This window comes from Choloepus didactylus, chromosome 21, assembly GCF_015220235.1.
Source record: "Choloepus didactylus isolate mChoDid1 chromosome 21, mChoDid1.pri, whole genome shotgun sequence".
Lineage (NCBI taxonomy): Eukaryota > Metazoa > Chordata > Mammalia > Pilosa > Megalonychidae > Choloepus > Choloepus didactylus.
The window spans coordinates 23934935-23955648 of record NC_051327.1 but is presented as its reverse complement, the minus strand read 5'-3'; the positions used below and the strand labels follow the sequence as shown (position 1 = coordinate 23955648).

The 20714-nt window shown below is 46.2% G+C and overlaps 1 protein-coding gene across 3 annotated transcripts in view; it reads left to right on the top strand.

The window, feature by feature from the left end:
* The window catches only part of SDK1 (sidekick cell adhesion molecule 1), a 941791-nt gene that overhangs the window by 726380 nt on the left and 194697 nt on the right, over positions 1–20714 (top strand). For all 3 annotated transcript variants that reach the window (XM_037813737.1, XM_037813739.1, XM_037813738.1), the window contains 3 exons: positions 841–988; positions 1970–2110; positions 6381–6562. In XM_037813737.1, the coding sequence (XP_037669665.1) occupies positions 841–988; positions 1970–2110; positions 6381–6562 (471 nt within the window). The remainder of the gene's footprint in view (positions 1–840; positions 989–1969; positions 2111–6380; positions 6563–20714) is intronic.

The following is a 20714-nucleotide window of genomic DNA, read 5'->3' as shown; positions in this document are numbered from 1 at the left end:
ACTTTGCTAATAACTTGAAAATGCGCTTCAGGCATCAGAGCACTTCCAAGCGGGAACTGACAGTGGACGCTTCAAGCCATTGCCAGGCCTTGCTCATTCTGGGACATCATCCTTGGAGATGATTGGGCCGAAAAGCACGTTGAAATTCTGCCAAAAATCATGCCAAGGGGTAGGGTCCCTGTAGAATCATCTGAAGTCTTGCAGCGAGCACTGACTTGACTGACAGAGTCGCTCTTCCACACCCTCTGGAAAGCTGGGCACACAGATATCCTAAACTAGCCACAAATCTCATTACAGTTCTCTCCAGCCAGAGCCACTGGGTGCAGTGGACTGCCAAACAGATGGGTTGCGAAAGGCAGAGCCCATCTGTCTTTATCATGCTCATTTCCTCTTTTATTAACATGTTAATGAATATAGTTTTTATTTATCACTCAGTGACATGTGCAGCATCCTTTTCTAGGAGACAAATACACAATCTGCCCAACCATGTGAGCCGACAGAGAAGTTTTTCCTCCATTACATATTGAACACAGGAGTTAGGTGTATTGGGGTTCCATTTAAACTGCCATTTTGGAGTTGAACGAAAAATCACCTTAATTGTTGGCAGCAGCCGCCAGGCTTGGAGTGGGAGACCCTCAGCTTGATGTCAGCTTGCCAGCTGCTGGCTACGTGACCAGGCACACAGGTGCCCACGTCTGTGAAATGGGGATGGCCACTCCATCTCCTAGTGTTGTCTAGGGAAGCAAACGAGATAATCTGTGGGAGCACATTCCATATTCATTTATTATTACTCAGTTACATGCTTATATGGGAGTGAATTTGTTTTTCTCATTCTTTCAGACTCTCCGTGGAAAGTGCATCTGTCAAACGTTGGCCCCGAGCTGACAGCCGTCACCGTGAGCGGGCTCACTCCCGCCCGCACCTATCAGTTCAGGGTGTGCGCAGTCAACCAAGTGGGCAAGGGCCAGTACAGCACGGAGACGAGCAGGTACCGCGGGCGCGCCCCTGTCTGCAGAGGGGAGCTTCCCGAGCCGGAAGGAACTACAAGCATCAAAGTTGGTGGAGGAAATTGATCAAAGCGGTCAGCAGCCATCCCTCAGTCACTATGGGAACCCCTCGAGCAGAAAGTCTGTTTCAAAGATGGAAAATGCAGGCATCTGCCCGGCTAGCTGGGTTTTCTTCATTGCTCTGAGGGAAGGGTCTTTGTTCTGTCCTGTGGCTCTCTGGCCGTGCCTACGTAAATTGTTCCTGATAGCATGGCCCTCTGTGTACATGAAATAAGGGCTTACAAGTTTTTCATGCCCGCCATCCATCCTGGCTGCCAGCAGGGTGGAAGATGTTCACAGACTTTACGAGTAAACACCTAGCAGGGCATTGCAAGGGGAGCTAAGTGAGTTCCAGTGTTTATGTGACAGCATTTCCTTCCGGAATGGTCTTTGTACTCACACATCCCTGGGAATGCAGCTCCTGAAGCCTGTTCCAATGCAACACAGAAAGACGGCTCTATCCAGTTTCCGCGTGCCCTCCCTACCCACCCTGAGCCTTCCACGGGCTTCAACTGCAGAGTAGTTGCGATCTAAGTAACTTTTTTCAAAATGTGGGCGTTTGATATGAAAAATATTGAGAGAGCCAAAGAAAATGATGTGGAAGGAGTCACAGACTGTGGCCCCGCAAGCTGGCTCACCCGGCTTGAGATCCTTTTAAAGCGCCGAGGAACTCTGGGCGTTTCAGACGGAATAAGGTCGCCCCACACCTGCCTTGCTGCTCACTTAACTGATTTCTGTTAGGTTGGTTTGCTATAACCATTTCACGCATGTCCTCTCAGGGTGATCAGCTGTGTGTTTCGCTTTTCTTGTCTCCCAGTTTTATTAAGTAGTTAGGCTCAAGATTCAGCAAGGTAGAGAATGCAGATGGGATCCTTGTTTTCTGGCTCTGATCCCTCTTGCCCCTACCCATCTTTTGTTTTTAGATTGATGTTACCCGAAGAACCACCTAGTGCCCCCCCGAAAAACATCGTGGCCAGTGGGCGCACCAATCAGTCCATCATGGTCCAGTGGCAGCCGCCCCCGGAGACGGAGCACAACGGGGTGCTGCGTGGCTACGTCCTCAGGCAAGTAGCCAGCACATGGCGTCCTGAGCCTGTCGCTGGAAGGAATCCGCCATCGGGCTCACCGAGGTTGCAAACTCAGATGCTTATGGGGCCACACAATGAACAGGTGCAGGACTCCAGGAAGTGGTGGAGACGTGGCAGGCAGGAGAGCACACGCCAACATGGGGCAATCTGTGCGTATGCGCCCCTTGCGGGTACCAACAAGAAATTGGCACCATGCTTGGGTTTTGCAGGAGAAAGGTGGGGGTCATGAGTTGGAAGGGAGATGTGCTCTTCATTGTAAATCATTTCATTCCATTTATTTTTTAAGCAGGGACATGTATTTTTAAATATAATTATTTTGATCAATAGTAATTAATTTGATTTAGTTATTAGCCAATCATTACCATGCTAGTATGTTGCTCAGGATTGCCAGATTTTCTGGTATTTCAAGGGACCCTAAAAATGTAGACTTTTACATGAAATCTCAAATTTTTGGAAGTTGGAAATGAAGTCATACATTTTGAAACATAGGGCAGGCCAGACACTCATCTGCAGGTCAGATGTGGCCTGAATGTGGCCAGTTTGCTATCCCTGCAGTACAGGAGGATGTCAAGAGAACGACTCCAGAACTTGGCTGTGTTTGAGAGAAGAAATCACCTTTGCCAAAATGCTGCTAATTTTTAAATTGTGCTAAATGTGATCATTACAGTATTTTGGTAAAACAAGTGAAAAAGAGAAACAGAAGCAGTACAGAAGGATGGCTACTGCTCTGCAGTGGGTCTGTGTGTTAATTTTTCAGGGGCCTTGGCTTCCCTCCCAGCATCACAGGGGCAAGACCGTGGGTGCCTGTGAACCCCCCAGACGCCCACCCCTGCTCATTCTGAGCGTACGGTTGGCAAACACCTGGTTAACAAAGATCATAAATGGAAAACTTTAATTTCTTAGATAAATGCAAGAAAATGTGCGAGTGTTGCTTATTGAACGACATCGTCTTTGTGTGTGGAGGACACCTCATTCCCCATATGTATTTATACAAACATTCATTCATCATCTAGTACATTGTTATTGCTCAGTTGATATCTACCTGTCACAACCCATGCACTGCTTTTCCCAAGTTCTTCCTCAACTGCGCGGAGCCTCCTCCGAGCATAAGCCAGCTCGGCACCTGCCTGCAGTGGCTGGAATGCTGCCCTCTGGGGCGGGGGGCACACGAAGGCTGGAATCAGCACTCAAGCCCCATTTGCCTCTGTGCCCCCCACCGCCCTCCTCATTTCAGAGAAGGGCACCAGGGGATGGAGAGTCTACGGGCTGCAGGCAGTTGGGGCCCGGGGACTCAGTTCCTGTCGAAGTTTCTGGAACAATTCCCAAGACCCAAGCCCACCCGACCCCCAGTGCTTTCCCCTGTGGACTCAGGCGCTGGGCTTCACCGCGACGCTTGCCCCTTGCCCCTTCCGCAGCTCCAGCCGTGGCTCCTTCTGTGCTCACCCACTGGTAATGACAGTCGGGCCTCGCCCTCTCTGGCCAGCCCTGTGCACGTCTACCTTCCCAGCTACCTCTGCCTTTTTCCAGGACGTGCAAGAAAAGTCTCCTTAGGCCAAAGCCGTCAAGTGAGGACTTCAGAAATGGGCTGCAGGCATTGCATTTCATAACAAAATCTCCCCAATGTTATAAGGCCTCATGGGGATTGCACATTTCTGTATTTTGAGGGATTGGTACCGTTAAAAGGATTTTCCATGATGAAGTCAGTAGAGCTGAGTGCTGTAAAAGAGGGGCTTAAATCAAGAAAGCCCTAAAATGAGGGTACACTACCCCAGGCCTATTAATATCGAAGTTTTCCGAAATGAAAGACCCATGGCAAAATGAATTTGCTTGGAAACATTTCCAAATAATCCCCAGTCTCAAGTCAACCCTCTGTGTGCAAGCCCACATCCTTCAAGGCACAGAGCTCCCAGGCAGAGCTGCAGCTCCACACACGGGGACAGCAAAATGCAATCAGTTACCTTTGACTCTGGCCGTAAGAAGTTGTTAGGATGTGTGCGTGATAATAAAATATTTATAATAATGGGCAGGGTGTTTCTTTGAGAGGAGCATCGGGGTTATGTCCTTTCAAAACAGTCTCCTGTTTATTTCCATATAAAAAATCATCTGGTTCTGGCAGAGATGGTCTCCAGGGCAACATATCCTACCAGCGAGATGCGCCCGCCTCTTCCCTTATTGCTCATGATCTTTTTAGGCATCCCATGAATATTCCAAGAGCACCCCGAGCCCCAGGTCGGAACGGGCCACCTGGCTGCCCTGATTTGGAGGATGTGCCTTGTATTTTCACATCCTTCCTCATCTGTTGTTCGGTTGAGCCCTGCAGCAGCCCTGTGGGTGTTGCTGTGCTGGCAAGGGGGACACCCTGCTCAAGGAGGTGGAGAATCTTCCAGGGATACCCAGCTCCTGGGTGGCTGAGCAGGGACTTAGCCTAAGGCTCCTGCTGCAGGATTCTTGGCTTTTTCTGGGAGCCATGCTGGGTGGAGCTGGGTGCCCATGGGGGACAGGGACGAAGGGTCCCCACAGGGGAGCGGGGCGATGGGTCCCCACGGGGAGCCCTCCTTAAGAGGACCGGCTCAGTCCAGGGCATTAGGGGTGAGTGGTCCTGAGCTCCTCGCATGACCCACCTACTCTGGTGTGGTTTCGCCTTTTTCCAAAAGGCCTTCCGATGGTCTCAGTGCTGTTTATTTTTAAAGTTCCTCTTTTGGAGTTGGGGGGTTTAAATGGGAATATCTGCACAGGGGTGACCCCGTGCCAGGCTTCCTCCCCCCACCCACTGCCTGAAGGAGCGCCCTATAGAGATGAACTGCACACCTGCTGCGAATCGCACCTGCCCTGCAGGTAGCTCAGTAAAGGAGTGCAAGCTCAGTAGGTATCGGAAGTGGCTGGAATACGTGCAGTACATTAGCCCAGAACCCCTTCAGTTTTGCCCATCACAGGACGCAAAGCCTCGTCCCCGGCGCCTCCCTCTAAGCCACACGGCCTGCAGGGCTGCTTGTTCTCACAGGCACTGGGCAGAGGCTGTGTGTCTTCCACTCTTGACCATTTATTTTTCCTGCTAAACAGGCCTCACCAGATATAAATGGTCTGTAACAAGACGGGATGAGGATATTCTCAGAAAATCCAGATTTTCATATGAACCTCTTATTGCCCTTCTCTTACCGCATTTTCCGGTGATGGCAGCCTCACTTCCACACCTGAGTGCCCAGGGCCCCCCCCACCCCTGGCCCCAGCCCCGCCGGCCGTGCAGGTGTTCACACGGGGCAGCAGGTACACGGAGCCAGAGCTCGGGGGCTGTGCAGGAACCTGATGGTCCAAAGGTCCCGGAAGAATGAGGGGATTTGTTAGGCCATTCCGCATTTGTATCACACAGAAATCTTTAACATTTTGCACCTATCATATACAGCTACATTTTCCTGAGGCAAGAACCACTTCTTGGTTAGAAATTAGGCGCTGGCTGACTCAGTTACTCACACCGCCTGCGTGTGCCTGGCTGTGTGCCGCAGGCCTGGCCCAGGGAAGGGGTCGGTCATGAATAAACCTCCACCCACCGGATCGTGGAAAACCTTTGCTAATCAAAATCCTGCTACTAAGAATCCTTTGATAATACAAATAGTCATTTCCTAAGCTATACATTTTTAAGTCCAGAGTTGTATGTCACCTTCTCAATAAATACTTTAAATCTCTGCATTTACGACACTAAGAGAACCTTCCACACAAGTTCTCTCAGAGGTCCCCCAGATAGCAATTTGTTATACTTAGCAATGGACTAGTATTTTAACACTGGTAATGCGTTTTTGAAACCACTTATTCTAACTCTGGGATGTGCTTGAACAAATCTCCAGCTCCTTGATGGCACAGAGCTGGAAGTCAGTCCCTGAAGACAGAAAGGCTGCATGCTTATTTGCCACTGTTTTTCCCCACATTTCAGAGTCACAAGAGGAAAGTATTTCTCATATTGATTTACAGCAGCACCCCGATAAAAATCATGTCTGGAATTTCTGGCACTAAATCATTGAGCTTCCCAGATGAGTTACATTTAAAAAGCTATAATTTTTCCTTGACTATAAAATAGTTGAAATGTCAGTTCTGTTTTGCCTAGAGCGTATCATCATTGTGGGATCAGATGACACTTATGAAATTGTGGGATTAGGAAATCGGGTTACCTGGGACGGGAAGTGCACTTCCTTCCGCTGCTCTAGCCACGCGGCGTAACCGTTTCCCTCCCGCCCCGGCCTTCCTTCTGCTGCAGGTACCGCCTGGCCGGGCTGCCCGGGGAGCACCAGCAGAGGAACATCACCAGCCCGGAGGTGGCTTACTGCCTGGTGACCGACCTCATCATCTGGACCCAGTACGAGATCCAGGTGGCCGCCTTCAACGGGGCCGGCCTGGGCGTGTTCAGCAGGGCCGTGGCGGAGTACACCTTGCAGGGAGGTGAGCTGCTGTCCCCACCTGCGGCCTGGGCATGGCGGGGTACACCTTGCAGGGAGGTGAGCTTGCTATCCCCAATGGTGGCGGAGACCTCCTTGGAGAACAGGATTTGCAAAAGTTGATCGGGGTTCGTTAGAATTAAAAATCAAGGTTCCAGTCCTCTAGGGAGCATATGAAGGAAGGAAAATCATCAGGTACTTAATTTAAAGTCATCCATTCCAAAGCGCAGCGGCTCTGTAGAAGGGAAACACACACTCTCATAACTGCTTTTTTCCTGGTTACTAAGAAAAGGAAGTATCTATATACTTTAACTAGTACATCTATTTTAAAAGTTCCATGGACATTGAATTTTTCTAAATGGAATAATTCCATATTCTGCAGGAAGGCTTGCTGTGGCATCCTGTGTGATACTGTGAATGTTTTCAAAGAGAACGGTCATTTAATATTTTGCTTTTAGTGATGTAATGTGATTGTTGGTAGTGGAATTTGCAGTTGTGTGTTTTTCTTTGTCCTTTTCAGTTCCACCAGCAATTACTAGATCAACAAAAGCCCCCTCCCCACCCCTCCAAAAAGGGCAGAATGCCATAAAACCAGAGGGTCTCACCCACGTGCTCAGCCCCAGCCGCGTGTCTGATGGCTCCGGTATTTGCTGAAGGCCGTGGCTCCCGGCAGCCTTAAATCGCCCTCCTCTGAACAACCCCTGCGCCCCCCGGCAGCCCACGCCCTTGCCTGGGGACGTTGCTTTTCCTCCAAATCTGAAATCCTTTTTTCATTCAGCGATTTAAGCCCTCTCCCGAGTCACAGGTGTGATTTTATTTGTTAGGCATTTTTATTGCTGCCAGACCTTGACCTTTTTCAAATGATAAAGTTTCTAACTGCCCACTTCTCTCCCCAAATCATGCTTGGTACCTAATGTTCCTTGATATTACATGCTGTTATTATCATCCCTTATTGATCGGCTGTCTGTTGTCATCTGAAAGTCCATAAATCCTTCTTCGTAAATTAAGTGCAGCCACTTCTGCATCCACAGTAACAAGCAGAAATATTTAAAATGCAGCATAGCCAGCGAGGACCTGTTCAGCTGCAAGTAATTCTTGATGACACATTTGAAAATGAAAATAACTGAAAACTGGACAATTAATGTTTGCTTTAATTAGCCTATTTAATGACATAGCAATAATTCTAGAAACCCTTCACTCGACTAATCCTGCTGCTACTGTCCCCATCCCGCTGGCCCCGGGGCTTGCTTGCTTCGCGGTGCGGCTAGGCGCTGGGCAGGCCGGAGGGGAGCTGAGTTCGGCCTCACTTTGAGGCTTTAGACCTTGGCTTTTGTTCAGTTGGTGTGGAGGAGCCATTAAATTCTTAAAGGTTTAAGAATTGTGAGTGACACGATCAAAACTCTGTGAGAGGAGGATTCGTGGGTCAGCGGGAGTGCAGGCCAAGTGAAGGGGGCGGAGGGCGGACGCACAAGTCCCGAGACCAAGGGGCAGTGACTCAGCTACCGGGTGACGGGTTGTCCCCAACTCCGGGTGGTGGTGAGAGGGGGTGGGGACGAAGAGTTTGGATGGGACTTTATGGTTGTCAGATAGTTTTATATTCATCATCTCTTTTGCGCCTCACAACCATCCTGTAAACTGATGCTATTAAGCCTCACCAACCTTCATCGAATGCTTCCCGTCGAAGTGAGACTGGTACGTACGCAGGAACGGGCACACCCCTGGGCCTGGGTGGGAGCTAATGGCCTGGACAGTGATCTGCTTGGAAGAGGATGAGTTAGAAAGAAAAAGGCCCACGATGAGGAACGAGTGGCGATGGATAAATCAGGGAGATGGAGACCGGGGCTCTGGGCAAGGTTGGTGTTTGTGTGGATTCGCGCATCTTTCTGTATGCATCACCCCCAAAGAGCTGTTTCCTGCGAGTCCGCTGGGGCCTGACTTCTTAACATCAGCCATACCTGGCCTTTCTGAGCCTCAACTTTTGCATGTGTAAAGTGACAGGTTTACATTTGCCCTGACTACCTTCTGGGCGACTGTGAAGAGAAAATAAAATAATATATGTAAAAAGTCTGGGGAAACTATGAGCTGTTACACAGATGCAAGTGGTGCTTTGTTGCTGTCCATTTTGCTTTTTTCTACTATAACTACTAATATGTACTATAGAATTTGGATGTTTCTATAGTAACAGTGATGCAAAAAGAATTTTGGGGCCAATCTCCTCAATAATGGGAAAACCAAACATAAACATTCCAGAATCGGTGTGCTCAGTGCCGGGCCCCAGCACCCAGGGCAGGGAAGGTGCCAACGAGTGGTCCACCTCGGGCACTCAGCATCCAGCCCAGGGTCAGGCTAATTAACCCTGTGAAACTAGAGCAGCTGCTGGAGGAGACAGCAGCTCACGGGCGTGTGGTCCCTCCTCATTTATCAACAAGAGCAGTGTCCCTCGGCATACTCCAAAGAGGCAAGGAAGGATGCCCCAAGAAATACCCTTAGATTTGAGAGCCGGTTTCTTGTGATCTAGGTGATGGCGGTGATGGGAGAGCATCAGAGGAGTAAGAATGTGATTGTCTGTACTGGTTAGGAGGGTTCGGAATGGCCTGCAACTGCTAGAAACAAGAGACCGAAATAACAGTAGTGTGAGCGAAATAGAAGTGTGTTTTACTTTTTCTCACATAAAGAAGTGTGGCAATCGGCAGTGCAGGGCTGTGGTGGCAGCTCATGGTCATCTGAGGATCAGGTTCCTTCTATCTCTTTGCTTTCCCAGCTTTAGCATTTGCCTCATGGTCACAAACTGGCCACATCAATGCCAGCCATCACATGCATGTTCCAGAAGGCAAGAAGGAGGAGGGCATAGGGGTGTGCTTCATGGCCAAGTGTGTAAGTAGGCCTACTTTTAACGAACTTTCCTTCAAGTCTGCTTGGAATTCATGGACTATCTCTGTGCACAGAGCTGGGACATGTGGTCCTTTAGCTGGTACATTGCTGTCCATTGCTAAGGAAGAAAGACAGGATGGATATTGGGTGAGCAGCTAGCAGTTTCTACCTAACCCTTTAAAGGGACTCTTCCAAGGAGTCAAAACCAAGGGGATGTGCAGTATTTGAGATTGTGTCTCGTTCCTACACGTACAGAATGCGTCCTGATACTCCAGAACCGTCTATTATGGAATTAGCCGAAACTGCAAATCCATAATGCTCCCTCAGGGCCACGACTTCCCCAGGGTCCCTGGGAGGCACCTCGGGCCCCATGCTCACAGGGGCCGTTTGGGCAATAGCCGAGTGTGGTTGTTTGCCAGTGGGAACCCCGCTTAGCTACTTGAGGTTCCCACAGCTATTAGCAGTGATTGCTGAGAGCGCCTGGAGGACTGGTTAGGTTCTCGGAGATGAAAAGGGAGTAATTAAAATGCCTGCATGTTTAAAGGAAAAAAGAATAACTCATAAAATTAATAATTTGTCGGCTTAATTTGAAAAATTATTGGAATATGTAAGCATAATTCTGCAGTCTCATTGGGAGCTCGTGGGAAGGAGGGAGATCGCCTCGGGAAGAAGGACGCTCCTGTCCTGCCAGCCTCGTGTCTCCTTCTCCCTTCAGCCAAGCGCCAAGCCTGATCCGTCAGGGGAAATGAGGTGCAGTCCATCGTGGCTTTAACAAGGCTCTTTGGATTTAGCTCCCCCTGAGAAGGTAGCAGAATGCCGGGGAGAGATGGTGCGGTTGGGTGTGTAACTCAGCCCGTCATCCTCGGGGGGACTCGTGAATGAGGCAGCGTGTGCCCCGGGCGAGGCCGGGCAGGGTGTGCCCAGCTGCTCGCGCACTGCAGCAGGAACGGAGGGACGGGGCGCGGCTTGCCCCGCGGCTGGGCGGCAGCTCGCTCTCCCAGATCCTAGTTTTTGCCCTCATGTGTCCTTCCTTCAAGGAAGCCCCTCAAGGAAGAGAAGCGAATTACTCCTGCCTTGAGGTCTGCATGGTGTGACGATCCCTGAAGTATGTGAACCCTCAATTCACCCATCACAAACCCCTTTTTGCTTTTCAATCCCATTTATTACTGAGATACATTAAAATGCATGCTGTGTCTGCTGTGGATCTTTGTACATTCTCAGCACAGACCAGCACCGTGGCACTCGGGGATTATCTGATATAAACCTTCTAACTTCCCCGACTTTCCGTAGCCCCCTTCACCCACCATCCCCGTTATCTCGTCTGCCAATCCCCCGTTATAGATTTTATTATCAGTGCCTCCATGACCTTTTCTGCAAAAAGCATTTTAAAACCTGACATATTAACTTACAAATTGAGCAGCAGAGCTCTCACACAGCCTCGGCCAAGTGAACTTTCCACAGGGTGGGGGGGAAGGTCACCTCATCCCGGTGGATACGGCCTGAAATTCCATAGCCTTGGAGTCCACCTGTCCGGTTTCCACTGTGAGCATCCAAGATGAGGTGGAAAGTAATGTACATCCTTGAGGATTTCTTCCAAAGTGCTTCCTGAAATCAACACTTTTGGTTTCATTTGGGAAAAGCCATTTAGCCTGAGTTCTGCATGAGGACGTGCCCGTATAAACAGGAGCCCGTTTCTCGCTGCCAGTGCCTGCTGCAGCAGCTCTCTCCTCGTTTATGTTGGGAGGGAAAGTACCGGAGTCAGTGGAAGCAACCAGTACTTCACATTCGATGCTGACGCTGTGTTTGGTTCACAAATTCAGTTTTTTGTTAAAAATTGTTCAAATAACTGTGAAAGACACATGAAGAAGTGATGTGTCTGTGACGTTTTCAGGTGAACCTGAACATGGTCATCGGTGCACTGTTAGAATATAAAATGGAATAGATTCTGGTTATATTCTAAAATAAGCCAGTGTAGATTGGCAAACTTCTATGCATTTCCCAAATGCATCCATTAACATGCAGATGTTGATTTTTCTATAACAGGTCCAAAGACAAATTATATTATAAATCACCATTTTGAGCACACCAAGGTTTTAATTTTTTCTGTTTATATTTCTTTATCATTTTTCTTCATGTAACAGGTATTTGTGTACTCTATTGATTTAATCTGGTTCCAGAATATTACTTTCTAATGAAAGAGAAATATTTCATGTTTAAAAAGAAATGAGGAAAAAAAAAAACCTTTTGGTTATCCACATTTCTAGAACATTAGTTAAAGCTCCTAAGTGTTCACTTGGGCTTTGAAAGGTTTTCTAAAGTAAGGATGATAAATGAACGCTCTGTTTGCAAGCTCCGTTCTTATCTCCTCTTGGAAAATTCTCATTGTGGCATAAATGACATTGCAAGAAAGGTTTGTTTCTCAATCCCTAAGACTTGCTAGACCTCAGGCAGTACCTACAGAATAGGATAAGTTTCCAAATTCTCCCAGCATTACTTAAAAGACTAAGAACTGAACAAAACGGAGATGGGATGTTTCATCAGGTAGGGGCTTAATTTGATCTTTTAAAACTTTCAAGAAAGAAAAGTGTTCCGGTTTGCTAATGCTGCCATTATGCAAAATACCAGAAATGGATCGGCTTTTATAAAGGGGGTTTATTTAGTTACAAAGTTACAGTCTGAAGGCCATGAAAACATCCAAATGAAGGCATCAACACAAGTATACCTTCACTGACAGAAGGCCAATGGCATCTGGAAAACGTCTGTTAGCTGGGAAGGCACGTGGCTGGTGTCTGCTAATCCCAGATTGTGTTCCAGATCCACTCTTGGCTCCTGTGTGTTCTTCTAAGTGTCTGTCTTGGCTGCAGCTCTGGGTTCCTTCTGTTTGTCAGCTCTTTTATGTGGCTCCAGTGATTTAATTCAGACCCACCCTGAATGTTCACATGGGCTTTGAAAGGTTTTCTAAAGTAAGGATTATAAATGAACAATCTGTTTGCAAGCTCCATTCTTATCTCCTCTTGGGAAATTCTCATTGTGGCATAAATGACATTGCAAGAAACTATCCAATCAAAGGTCTTGCCCACAGTTGATTGAGTCATATCTCCATGGAAACACTCAGTCAAAGGAGTCCAACCTAATCAACACTACTATGTCTGCCCCCACAAGATTGCGTCAAAGAACATGGCATTTTGGGGGATATAATACATCCAAACCGGCACAAAAAGGAAACTAGCATTTAAGAGGAAGTCTCTCAGTACCAGCCACTTTTCTAACCTCTTATGCTCATTGTCTTATTTCATCCTTCCTCCCAATGTTTATGTGAGGCGGACATCCCTGACCCCATTGGACAGAGGACAAAACACAAGCTCAGAGAGGTGACTAACTCTCTGAAGGTCATGTAGCTGGAAAGTGCTAGAAAATGCTGAAATTTAAACCTTGGTCTGCTGCCCTCCAAAGCCCTTACTGCTATAATCTGCCATTGATAGAATTTGTTTCTTTAATTTCACTCTGCATGTATCAAACAGGGATAAAGATTATATCCAGATTATCAGTGTAGTTTGTATATGAAATAAAAAAGAAGTGATAGCTCACATGGCAAGGGGTTTTTCAGTGGCTTTTCAACTTTCTGACTGAAATCCACAATAAGAAGTCTATTTTACATTGTAGCCCAGCACACACACACACACACACACACACACACACACAGATCTATGTATAAGCAAATCTGAAATGAAAGCTTCATGCCATAGTAGTCACCATTATGGTGTGTGATGGGCTGTATTAGCTTCCTAAGGCCCCTTGACAAAGTGCTACAGACTGGGGGACTCAGAACAGCAGAAACATGTTCTCTCACTGTTCCAGAGGCTGAAATCAAGGTGTCGGCAGGGCCGAGCTCCCTCCAGAACCTGTGGGGAGACTTCTCCTGCCTCTCCCAGGCCCTGTGGTTTGCTGGCCATCCTTGGCATTGTTGACTCGGAGCTGCACTGCTCTGCTCTGTCTCCTCCCTCTCGGCATGGCCCCAACCCTAACCCAACTATCTGTCTTCGTGTTCAAATTCCTCTCTGATAAGGACGCCAGTCATGCTGGATTAAGAGCTCCCGCTGCCCCAGTATGACCTCATATTAACTAATTCTGTCAGCAACATCCCATTTCCAAATAAGGCCTCATTCTGAGTTTCTGGGGCTTCAGGCCTCAAACTTCAACAGATCTTCATTGGGGGAGACGGGGCATAGTTCAACCCCCAGTGTATTTTGATATTATTTTATATTGTTTCATTCTGTTTTATTCTTTCGTTCTTTAAAAACGCTGGTTGTGATCACTAAATGGATTTCCTGATTTGCAAATGTGATTGTGATCTGCAGTTTGAAAATCACTGAATGGAGGTTGTTTGCTTCAACTGTTCTTACCGCCCTTTCAGAAGAGGCCTTAGGATTCGTCAGCGTAAAGTTGAAGACGGCTTCACTAGGGTAATGCAATAAAACCAGCTACTAGTGATAGCACGGGATGCCAAGTGGGGGTGCCAGCAGGGGCAGGGGACAGATCCAGGGGCTGCAGGAGGTGGTTGGGGTCCCAGGACCTGATCCGGGCAGATGGCCTGGTGAGTCAGAAGGGGTCCTGGTTAGAACTTGCACTTCCGCTGCCGCTAGCAGATACGTGAGAGGAAAACAAAACCAGTCTTCAATCACTGTGCACGTCACGTTATTTTGTGATTTATAGACCTTTTTCCTGTGAGACTGGGGAACGCATTGAGGGCAGGGACTGTGTTCAATTGTATGTTAGTTGGATCTGCATTCCTAAGTCCAAGCACAAGGCCTGACTCATAAGTAGATAAAGCTTAAGAAGACTCTGATTAAAGGAAAAATACTTTTGTTTCTATCCCAATTTCCAATACCGCATCAGTCAGATCTCCATATTCAGTATAATGTCCTGCCTTCTCTCCTGACTCTTCTTGTCTCTAAAGCTCTAAAGAAGCATCTCTTGTCACTATGATGAGTAAATTGGGCCCTGAGATCTCTTCTGCACCATGACATCCCAAAGCAGATACTCTCATTTGTTCCTTACACTGCAACAGGGTTTGTTCAGGAGCCTGAACTTAGAGTCTTTCCTCCTCTACAACACTGGAAATGTTGAGCCCGGGGCTGCACTCAGGATGTAGGATGGGGGCTTATTTACATGAAAGTGTCACCAGAATGATCAGATGATGTGCTACTGAGTATCATGGAAAACTCAGGGCAGTGATACTGCTCCTGAATTGTGTCGACAGATAAGTGTGTGTGCAAATGAACTTACCCCTCAGACTGGCATGTAACGCAAACTGTGGTAAGAGAAACCACCACAAATAAGCTCCTTCACCTACACTGGGAAACCATAAAGATTTAGTGTGTGAGAAGAGGGGAGTTTGGATGAGGAAAAGGAGGAGATTCCAACTTGGCAGTCAAAATACTACCAAACCAAAAGCAAGTCAGACCAAGCTGTGCCCTGGGCCAACTGTGGTCCTCTGGAAGGTCAGCCTTTGGCATAAGTGAAGACTTTTCCAGAATGAGACTGGTATTGAGTGGATGGAAATATTCCTCTCCTGTCGTCTTGTCCCTAATCTGCCAAAGGCCTGGAGGAGTGGACTGATGGGGGCAGACAGGCAGAGCTTGCCCTAACGACTGGTGGCTTTGCCCTCTGTGTTGTAGCTCTCCAGCCTAAAAACTTCCCCAAATGCTTCACAATGCTTAGAAAATAAAGAACTGGAAAATAGAAATTCAGAAAGGAGCACAGGAAGATTTTAAGTGTTAAGATATTTTCTTATGAGGGCCATAAAATGATACTCAAGCTTATTTGCAAGAGATTTGTTATCCTAATAATGTGTTAGAAATGTTTAAAGCAACTAGAACACTCAGGTGTATCAAAATGGCAAGAATCATAAAAACAGGAAAGCTCAGCCAGAGTCCATAATGTTTGGAATTAATGAAAACATCCAACATACAAATTTAATATATGCATCCACTCAGTAATGTGTAGCCAGTAATTCTTCCAAATAATGAGCTTGCTTCTCCCCTGTTGGAAAGGCATTTAATTCTGTGGGATTACCTGGAGAAACAGATACCCAAGAATCTCCTCTAAGTTGTGGGTGGACACTTCGGTCCCTAATATTTGAAATCATGTATGTTTAGATTAATGAAAAATACGGTGTTCAGTTTTGGCCAAGAGAAAGATCCATGCCATTTTCCCAAGCCTGGAGATTGCAGGGAGCAGCTCCCAGCCATCAGCTGTGTCCCCAAGCCCCCTTGCTGCTGGTAGAACAGTGACGAGCTCTCACCGACAATACGAGCAGAGTGATGGGACCCTTTGCTAGGCAAAGGGGGTTCAAGAGTCAGCGAGAGGAGGTGGGAGCCTTTAGGTGGGCACCAAAGGGCCGTCTGCAAGTGGGCCACCAACCAGGAGAACTGACTTTGCACTTGATGGTAATGAGAATTGAAAATTTGCTGTTAAAACACTGAGATGTCATGGTTTCTCTGCACCCAATAAGGTGGTTTTACTTTAATAAATACAACTGGGCGTGTTAGAAAATAAAAATTATGTTGGACAATGCTCTATAATTTCATGCTGTGCTAAATTCAGCTAATTTTATGGCATTATCAGTGGGTGACTTGGCATCTTTGGGTTGGGATTACATCAGTCTGATAGGGAATGATCTCTGTTTTCAAAAAGAAGTAAGAAACAGGATGCAGCAATCAGTCATTTTTCTATTTGCCAGAAGCTGGAATACCTACATCCACCTGTGACATGAAACGCCATGAATTTCTCTGCCACCTCCTCTATAGTGTTGCTTTATTAATTTTACTTGACACGCGCACATCTTTTGGGCATCATGGTCATCGTGCACTCCACGGTCAGCATGGCTTTCTTTTGATTACTGTTATTTTTAACTATTTCTTCCATTTATGTCAATTGAAGAGAGGATGAATTATAATGATAGACTGGAGTTTACTTGGGAGTGTTGCAAAGAAGTAATCTGTATAATATTGTTTGAATACTTAAATGAAACATCAAAAGTAAAAACAACTTGTGTCTCTGTGGCTGCAGGGAATGGTTCAGGTGACAGGGGCTCCCTGAGCTTCCCGACATAGTCACCGATTCTGTGGGCTATAAATAGAGGGAGATGCCCTGGTGGGAAAGGCAAAGAGGCTGTGGGGAGGAGAGCAGGGTTTTCTGTGAGCCAATAAATTAGGCTCCAGATGGAGAAAGGGAATAACCAATGAAGAATGGAGGGAGGAAGAGAGTGGAAGGGAAGAAAGAAGGGAGGAAGAAGGAAGGCAGGTTGACTGAGCAGTTAAGATGGGAAAAGGTAGGAAGGCAGGTGTGGTGGTTTTAAGCTGTTATGGACCCCAGAAGAGCCATGATCTTTTAATCCAGTCTTGTTGGGTGAAACCTTTTGATCGAATGTTTCTATGGAGATGTGACCCACCCAACTGTAGGTGAGATCTTTGATTGAATTATTTCCATGGAGGTGTGAACCCACCCATTCAGGATGGGTCTTAATTAGATCATGGAGTCCTTTAAGAGAGCTCACGGAGAGAAGGAGCTCTGAGAAGCTGAAAGAGACATTTTGGAGAGAAGCTAAAATATGAAATTCAGAGTTTGCCCCGGGAGAAGCTAAGAGCCAGCACAGATCCAGATGCTTGGAGATGCAGACAGAAAAATGTTTGGAGATGCTAAGCTAAGAGATGAAGCCCAGAGTTTGCCGCAGAGAAGCTAAGAGAGGACCCCCAGATGCTTAGACCGAGATGCTATAGAAGAAAGAAGCAACGCCCTGGGAGAAAGAAGCAAGGACACATAGGAGCTGAGAGAGAGAAGCCAAGAGAGACAGAAGCCCAGAGACATTTTGGAGAAAACCATTTTGAAACACAACCCAGGAGCAAAGGACCAGCAGATGATAGCCACGTGCCTTCCCAGCAGACAGAGGTGTTCCGGACGCCATTGGCCACTCTTCAGTGAAGGAATCCTCTTGTTCATGCCTTTGTTTGCACACTTTTATGGCCTTAGAACTTAGGCTATTTATAACCTAATAAATTCCCTTTACAAAAGCGAAACCATTTCTGGTATTTTGCATAACAGCAGTTTTAGCGAACTGGAACAGCAGGTAAGAGGAAGGGAAGAAAAAAGGAAGGAGGTAAGGAAGAAAAGAAGGGAGGGAGAGAGGAAAGAAAGAAAGAAAAAAGTAGAAAAGGAAATCTAGACTTCAGATGGTTTGTGTGGTGTGTGAATATATCTCAATAAAATTATATTAAAAAAAACTTCTAAGAAAGGAAATCTAGAGCAGTGGTTCTCAAATTTATTCCCTGGACCAGCATCTCCAGCATCACCTGGGAACATGTTAGAAATGCAAATTCTCAGGCCCCACCCCAGACTCACTGAATCAGGAACTCTGGGAGCAGGACCTCACCATTTGGGTTTCAGCAATCCCTCCAGATGATTCTGATGCATGTTCAAATTTGAGAACCACTCTTCTAGAGGTTGGTGGGTAGAAGAATGTACACCAAAGAGTCAACACCATGAACCCCTGCCTATCTATCATAGAGGATCAATCCGGTCCACAGAAGAAGAAATAGAGGCCACGTGAACCACAGCACGGAGACAACGTGTGGGAGAACCACACGTGCCAGTGGATGTAGGTGTGATGGTGCCTGCCAGAAGAAACCTCAACTGCGTTTCAGGGAACCCTGATGGTTGAGTAGGAGGCTAAAGTTTTCCTTAAGATAAAGGTTGTGTCTTTGGAAAAGAAATGAAGATACCAGTAATGATCAATTGGCAACATAAAAGGATTGAACTGTTGGCCCAAGGTTAACCAATGAGAATCCATAAATGTTTCAAGACCAGAATTTCAGAACAGCTTCTTCTCCAGTGCCTTGGTGGGAGTGAGGCTAGGGTGGGTGATAAAATAATTAGATGGACTCGTAGGGTGCAGTTATGCCCAAGCGGCATAATTTCCTTGGTCCCCCACCACGTGGAGGATGAGTCCAGTTGCAGAAGCCAGCGTTCTTCTAGGCTCTTCTTGGTTGACACCTCCGTCAGCGACCTGGAGGGACCGGAGACGGCCCACTTAGCAAATATGCACAGGTCACGGCAGGGAGGGTAATTAATATATTCCTTGCCAGAATCAGAAATCAAAAATAAATTGCTTTGTTAGATTTATGGTTGAAATCAGCAAGTTGAAATGTAAAATGGGTAAGACAAAATACCACATTCGGATATAAACAACCAATTTGGTGACGACAGGATGGAAAGACGTGACATGCCAACAGTTACCCTAACCAGACTAGAGGATTTTGGTTGAGCACAGACCATGAGAGCTGTGACCATAATCTTAGCCCCCCTCAGTAGACAGATGACAGCTTCCAAATCAAGGCAGACCACACGGCACTCGATCCCGTTCCGGCGGGGTGCCATGTAGAGTGAGAAGGGAGTCACACCACGAGGGGCAGTGAGAAAACTGGCGCTCCCCAGAAGAGGTGGCCTGATGGGCAGAGCTCTATAAATCCTCTCGGGTGAGAAATGGAGATGAGGAGCAGGGTGTTTATTTGCCTGTAGTCGTTAAAGCCTAGTCAGGTATTTGTTGCATGATTTTCAAGTGACCTAACAGCTATATGTGAAAGGGATGGTTCATCCAAGAGACAGAACTGAATCAGCGAGTAGAAGTTGCAGAAGGAAAGGTTTTGGTTCAGCATAAGGCGAGCCCCCTTTACGCTGGGTGACAGAGGGGAGAGTTGACCTAAAGACCTGGAAAATTATGTCCAGGAAATGACTCCAGCAGGAGCCGAGGGCCCACCTCTCTGTGGATGGAGCCCCTGCTTGACTACGACGTTGAGCCCAGGGACCCCTGAGGTCAGCTCCTTCCACCCCGCGCCCTCCAGTCTGAGTCTGCAAAGCTCCGTGTGGACATAATCAGTAGGCCCTTCTGCATGGCCCTTGGCTCCATGAGGCGTCACAGGAGAAGTGTGGTTTACCCAAACTTGGTTCTCCCTATTTCATAGAACAAAACCATGAGGTTGAGCTGAGTGTTCGTGTTCGATTTTGCCTCCCTGCCTTGGCACGTACTCAGCTTGTCATACCCTCCCGACTACATTTTCGTCTGTCCCCTGCTACTTAAAGATTCCTCTCGGGAATGATCTCCTCCATGGAGCCGCCGCCTTTAAGGAAATCTGTGCCGACCGTCATCACACTGGACTCGGGACTCCTTAAAGGCAGGGGCTTTGACCCTAGATGCGTTTGATGCATTGTATGAATCAAAACCAAATGAGACAAAGAAAGGACCTTGGTTGATAGCAACAGAGGCTTCTCTGTGTGTCAGTGAAAATCTGAAGCTGAAACAAGTTTTCCAGCAAGTTATAATCATAGTTATAAATTGAACCAGTGACTTTTTCTGTATCATCATCAGTTTCTAGTCTTATATCACAGTATTCCTAGGGAAGAAAGGAGAAGAAAACTACTAATCAACTGCAGTGTTGCTTAATAGTAGGGAACCAATAATTTATATCCAAAAAACAAGGATCGATATAAATATAGTAGTATGTATATATGTGTATGTGTCTGTGTGTATACCAATATATACACAATATATTATTGCATTAACTATAAATATATTACATATTAATACATGATATATATTATGTGATAATTATTATTAAATACCATATAGTGTAATAGAGTACAAAATATGTTGCTATTTACTAATAATATATTAATTAGTAATATAATAATTTAATATGTAAACATAAGAACAAAAATATAAACCCTCTTAATTACCATAGCATATATCAAAAATAGAGAAAATAAAAGACTATACAGTGAAGCATGTATATATATATATATATATATATATATATATATATATATCAGTAAACAAATCTATAATTACACATACGTACAATATGACAGAACTGAAGTCAAACTTATTATATCAATACATGCAATGGACTTAATTCTCTTTGAAAAATAAAATGATTTTCAAATTGGCTAACAAAGCAAAATCTAACACTATGCTGTAAATAAGAGCTACCTAAACAAAATGAGTTCAAAAGGTAAAAAGTAAAAGAAAGCAGTGAGGGAAGCCTAGTTCTTTAAATTTTCAATCATATTACAAAGCTCTATAAATAAAACTGTGGTATTGGTGCATGAATAGATAGGCCAACAGAACAGAAAATCCAGAAATGGACCCAATTAAATATGGAAATTTAGTATACAATAAATATGGCATCTCAAAGCAGTGAAGAAAGACTTTTTGATGAGTAGTATTGAAA